The following is a 6440-nucleotide window of genomic DNA, read 5'->3' on the forward strand; positions in this document are numbered from 1 at the left end:
ACTCTTGAAACTCTTAAAATGTATATTGTCTAAGTATGGAAGGAAAATTGTATTGTTTTTCTTAGAATTTGTTAAATAAATTTCCACAGGAGCAAACTTTTAAATGAAGCTTTTTAAATGGATGAGCATTAAAAAGACACAAAGTTGACATTTTCTCCATTTCATGTGTTGCTGCCTACAATATAGACAGTCTGATGCTGGTATGGCTGGCCTCTGTCTTAGCCTGGGTCTCACACTCGTACGCATGCACATGTGTGTGCGCCCACACACACACACACACACACACACACACACACACACGCATACACACACACACACACACCTACCTTGCTGTGGCATATTGGCAGATCTGATTAATTTACACCAAAGAATCCAGGGCATGGACAAACCTCGATCTTGTGTGTGTGTGTGTGTGTATGTGAATGTGTGTGAATTTCAGATCGATTTCCAAATTGCACAATCAGGGATCAGAATAATGACTGTCAAAACTGCCACACCACTGGCTGCCAAAATTGATTTCATTCATGAATGCACCAATGAGAGCAGTGGCATGCTGTACCAGGCACTAAATACCGAGGGAAGGTGGAGTAAAACACACACAAACTCATCCAAAGTCAGAGCAGTGCTGAGATGGTGTTATAGAACATGTTGGGGCAGATGACTGAGGGTCAAAGAAATGTGATATCATGGGCTGAGCTCCTTATAGCGCTGAGTCTATGCCTTCTTGTCACCTTCATCATCTTCGTCTTCATTCCCCCTTAGCTTGTCCTGTGCCACTGCGGGCTCTTAGGGAGGTGTGCGTGTGTATGTATGTGTGTGTAAAGCTACACCATGATGGGAATCCTACTAATGTATGATAATGACATTGAGTTAATGACCTGTTCTGGGTCTCAGTGACTTATAGAGCTCAAGTGAGTGCATGTGTGCAAGAGATCGACACAGTGGGAGAGAGGGTGTGAATGAGTCATTACAGTGCTGAACAGACATCCTTGCATGTCTTTCTGACAGTGACAGCAGCATATTATGGTCTTTTAGCCGCAGAGAAGATCAGACAACCCGCACCCCTTGCGCCCGAAACCACTCTCAAGGCCGCAGCCTGCTAATGTCTGATCTGCTTCCTGTTGCTGTGTGCCTGCTTCTGAAGGTGTAAACACGCATGCATGTGTGTGTGTCATTGTGTGAATGTAGGCATGTGTGCACGTGTAGACGTGTGTGTGTGAGCTACAGATTACAGATTTGCCTCACCCTGTGATAAAAGAACCTGTATGCTGTGATAAGAAACTAAAGGATGTATTTGGGTCACAGTGATTGGCCTCTTTATTGAAGGGTGCAGAAATGTTGTAGCGTGTAGCATGTTGTGCTACAGAACCTCTGCTAGTGTATGCACTCTGAGCGGGTCCCTGAGCTCTGCCTATCCCAGCATCCCTAACTACACCCCGCCCTCCATGGACGATCACTCCACCTACCCAGCTAACAGCGCTCGCTGTTCTCAAACCACCATTCCTCACAGGCACTCTTCCTGCAAGGCGCTCACACGAGAGGATGGCCTTCTCAGATCTTTGTAGGTCCAAAGCATGTGACTAATTTCATCACCCCAACACGTGCATAGAGCCATAGGAGCTGATCCATGATCTAATTCAGAGGGTGCTACCTTGCTCCTGGGGATCTTCCGTCCACCAGAGTTTAGCATCGACCGTGGTTTTATCCCTACCTCTGGCATTGACACACTCCTGGTTGATGAGCTGAGTCAGGTGTGTAAGACCCAGTAGAACCAAAGTCTTCAGAAAAGTCCCCCACAACCCTGATCTCATATAGTTTAATATAAATATTAATGTCAGTAGACACCACAGAGTCCCACTCTACATAAATTTGGCAAGTACATAATCATTAGTGACCTGCCCTGGTGACCGAGGAGCCTGTTTTGCGCACACGCACACACACACACTGTCCCTTACTTCATTCTCACCGTTCTGTTTCTCAGTCAGCCTACCTCCGTGAGCTTTTCGTCTGCACTGCAAACACAGAGCATTACGTGGACAGAAAAGCCTGGACCTAAACCGTGCTTGGTGCGCGTGGTTTTCCCGTTCGACTTCATCGGCTCTGAAATCTACTGCCGCTGTCCGTCAGCGAAAGGAGGACCCGTCCGTTATAGAACAACATGTTGATTCCCTCACGGAAATATTAGCGTTCGGACTTCGCGTGCGCCTGGATCAAATGCTCTTTCTGTGCTCTTACAGAAGTCCGAGCAGTCGTCCATTGGACGTTGGTGAATTTGCAGTCCCGTTTGTACCAAGTCGGACGGTTGTGAGGCGCGGTGTACTGACTTGGATACCATGCCGTTGTTGCACTGTGATATATCAGCGAACTCGTATTATGCACGTTTAATGAGCCATTTTTAGCGCGGTGGCCTGGAATCACCGTTTTAGAAGCACAGAGATATGAGGCGAGAGCTACAAACCTTCGAATTTTACGTGAGTGAGCTAATTGTTCAATTCAATAACCTTAGGCGCACTTGATGGTAAGAATAGTGTACTAAAATAGCTTAGGCTGCATTACTTGATTCAAGGTGGCACACTGCGCAGAGAGAAGTGCGCTCCTTACCTCCCCGAGCCCCATGCGCCCTCACGGCGGTAACCGGGAGCCGTTGTGTCCCGCGTCTCTCCATCACGTTACGTCCCGCTAACGACCGCCTGCACCGCGCCGCTCTGTGTAACTCCTGCAGTCTGCGCGGGAGATGGCCGCGGCTATCGCCAGCTCTCTCATCCGTCAAAAACGACAGGCGCGCGAATCCAACAGCGACCGGGTAGCTACCTCCAAACCCCGCTGCAGCCCGACTAAGGACCCGCATTCGCTGTGCGAGAGGCACTTCCTCGGGGTTTTCAGCAAAGTTCGCTTTTGCAGTGGGAAGAAACGGCCCGTGCGACGGAAACCAGGTCAGTTAATTTACCGTAAGAGGCTTGAAATAAACACTCACGTTGAAAGGCTTCTTCACGGGTATAGAACGGCACCGTTAGATAACGGTGGTTGTGTATATTAGCAACCGATGAAAACACTTTTATTAAATTAACGGATGTGTGTATTGAGAACAGTTAAGGAAGCATGTGTCTAATAACGGACTGCAATGCAGCAGGCCGAGAAACAATACACTTTCACAGACAGACTGGTGGATTTCATCACAAATTTCTGTAAAGTGATAATGTCCGTTACGCACCTTTATGCACCGTTACACGGCAACGTAAGGGTACGTCTTTACACTGCATCTTTACACAATGCAAACGTACACTATACTAGGTTTGGCAACCTCTTCACTGATCTGATTTTGATGAATGCTGAACTATTTTTCGATGTCCAAGAAACTAAACTATATTACTGCACAAAAACCCTAAACCGTTATTGTTTGTTTGATTTGTTTTTTTGTTTTTTTTAACTAAAATGTTTGTACTGCACATACTTTCAGTAACAAGAATACAGTGTCAGGCATGTGAAGTCTCACTTTCACTTAGCACACCTGGCACTCCCGCGGGGTTCATTGCCATAAGCGCCATAAGCCGTAACGTTTACTCAGAAACGTCACCAACATCACTTCCAGGCAGCTTTGACAGAACCTGCGTGTGTTTAATGACTAGAGAATGTGAGGAGAATGTCAGGTCTATGTACAGGTTATACATCTGAATCAAATGCTTAATACCAAGTTGATCAAACAGATTCTTTTAGGCTGTATTGGTGGTTAGGGGATGCTTTTAAAACTTGTTCTTTCTTAGTCATCTCTGCTGTTCCAAAGCTCATTTTTAATCAGGAATAGTGGGGAGGTGGAGAATTGACAGTGATCAGACCTCTTGGTTGATGTGTTGAATTTGCACTGCGTGGTGAACCGCGTGGCCAAGATCAACCAGCACACAGTTAAATAGTTTTCATGGAAGTCCTCTGTCAGATTTAAGAGGCCAGGCTTATTCAACAGAACATTTCTGGCGAGACTTCGGATACGTGGTGTAGAAGAGCTTGCCGGATTGGGTTGGGTCCCTGAAGTGTTTCTGCAGTGTTTCTACAGTAAGCGCCTCAGATAACTGCAGACAGGAAGGCCATGCTGGATGACCAGAAAAAAAGCAGGTGCCATTGTTGCCAGAGTTCCTGCTCGGGTCTAATCTGTTCACACCATGCCAAGAGCTCTTCTCAGTGGTTTCAACATAAAGTTTTGGCTTTGAGCTTATTTGAGCTGCGAGGGACAGTGTGCTGCATGCAGCCTGTTGAAGTGTGCAACAGCCCCTCTTCTTACCTGATTATGCGCCACAAGCAGATACGATCTGTTTTTCGTGCCGTTTCTTTATTTTTTGTATGCAGAACTTCAAAGCTGTGAATCCATATTTGTTATTCTAGAACTGTTGAAGATGTGTAGAAACATAAGGATTTGTAACAGGGCTACAGGTTTGCATTCTACAACTTCATACTGCAACTTTCCTACAACGCGTGTGTGCGTGCGCGCGTGTGTGTGTGTGTGTGTGTGTTGCAGAGCCGCAGCTGAAGGGGATAGTTACAAGGCTGTTCAGTGAGCAGGGATTCTACCTGCAGATGACACCAGATGGAACCATCAATGGGACCAAGGATGAGAACAGCGATTACAGTGAGAGCACACACACACACACACACACACACACACACACACACACACACACACACACACTGTTATCTCTATCTCTCTCTTTCTCTGTCTTTTTGTGTCCTGTGGTTTGTTTCTTATGAATTCTCATCACCTTTTTTCCATTTCTTTCCCCATTGTGGGGTGTGTGTGTGTGTGTGTGTGTGTGTGTGTGTGTGTGTGTGTGTGTGTGTGTGTGTGTGACAAACTGACAATATTATTGGAGAGCTGGAACTATGACAGTGTACATTCTACCAGATTGCCAGAACCTGAGGTCAGATGGAGCCTGACCTTTACTCTGATGCTGAACACGACCCCTGAGGCTCTTCTGGGTCCGAGCAGAGCAGAGCCAGAAGGGGGCGCTGTTCACAGTCTCCAGGTGACTGGTGTAAGGGACTGCTTTCATCTCCAACATACTGAGAGGAAGGCCGGCATGAACACACTCGGAGAGACACACACTCCTACCACGTTCTGTGCTGTGTTCCTTTTCCCCTCCTTCCTGTCGCTGGCGTTCCCTCTCGTCGTCTCCCTGGATCAGGGATCTGAACACGGCCACTCATGGAAGCATGCCCAGGAAATTGTTGGATCGTCTCGCTTTTGTCTCTCATGTCTCTGAACAGAGCAGCGCGGCTCACATTAGCGCAGGCACCGAGCACGGCCCTGCCGATTCGGGGCCGCTGCCTCTGATAAGGCTGTTGTTGAAGAGCTGCAGCATTACAGGGCTTTGTTTCGCTCCGTACAACTGTGTGCTACAGCAGGGAGCTGGACCAAGTTTCTATCTCCCTCTGCCTGCGAGGGGGAGGAGAGGAGAGTGATGAAGACCGAGAAAGCTCAGTTTTAGCTTCAGGGCTTTCTCACGTTGCACTTCATTGTTTTATTTTTGTTTTTTTTATCGGACTACAATCGGGTAAACTTGTTTTGTCTGAAGCGAGAAGAAATATCGACAACCGAGGCACCTCCAGCACAATGCTATTCCTTTCTGGGCTAATTCCAAGAAAATGAAACTCCACCACAGAACAGTCCCCCAGAATGAAACAGCTCCAGGGAGATTTATGGTTCCAGAGCATCATAGTGTCAAGGAGCATCTTAGTATTGCAAAGCACAGAAAGAGAGCGTGTTTCAGAGAGGGACAGAGCTTCACGGAATAACCCCACAGAAAAAGTTAGTTACAGAGAGGGACAGAGCTTCACGGTATAACAGGCAGAGAAAGAGCTAGAGTTACAGAGAGGGACAGAGCTTCACGGTATAACAGGCAGAGAAAGAGCTAGAGTTACAGAGAGGGACAGAGCTTCACGGTATAACAGGCAGAGAAAGAGCTAGAGTTACAGAGGGGGACAGAGCTTCACGGTATAACAGGCAGAGAAAGAGCTAGAGTTACAGAGGGGGACAGAGCTTCACGGTATAACAGGCAGAGAAAGAGCTAGAGTTACAGAGGGGGACAGAGCTTCACGGTATAACAGGCAGAGAAAGAGCTAGAGTTACAGAGAGGGACAGAGCTTCACGGTATAACAGGCAGAGAAAGAGCTAGAGTTACAGAGGGGGACAGAGCTTCACGGTATAACAGGCAGAGAAAGAGCTAGAGTTACAGAGGGGGACAGAGCTTCACGGTATAACAGACAGAGAAAGAGCTAGAGCTACAGAGGGGGACAGAGCTTCACGGTATAACAGGCAGAGAAAGAGCTAGAGCTACAGAGGGGGACAGAGCTTCACGGTATAACAGACAGAGAAAGAGCTAGAGTTACAGAGGGGGACAGAGCTTCACGGTATAACAGGCAGAGAAAGAGCTAGAGCTACAGAGGGGGACAGA

At 47.4% G+C, this 6440-nt stretch overlaps 1 protein-coding gene across 7 annotated transcripts in view; it reads left to right on the plus strand.

Annotated features, from left to right (window-relative positions):
• fgf12b (fibroblast growth factor 12b) overlaps nt 1–6440 on the plus strand; it is a 36173-nt gene that overhangs the window by 21683 nt on the left and 8050 nt on the right. For 5 of the 7 annotated variants that reach the window (XM_027027797.3, XM_027027798.3, XM_081699902.1 and 2 more), the window contains one exon: nt 4508–4618. In XM_027027797.3, the coding sequence (XP_026883598.1) occupies nt 4508–4618 (111 nt within the window). Of the gene's footprint in view, nt 1–385; nt 2934–4507; nt 4619–5027 lie in introns of those variants that run through there. The other 2 variants (XM_027027795.3, XM_035534290.2) reach the window with 2 other exon arrangements.

Source organism: Electrophorus electricus, chromosome 17, assembly GCF_041902795.1.
Source record: "Electrophorus electricus isolate QZ-2024a chromosome 17, ASM4190279v1, whole genome shotgun sequence".
NCBI lineage: Eukaryota > Metazoa > Chordata > Actinopteri > Gymnotiformes > Gymnotidae > Electrophorus > Electrophorus electricus.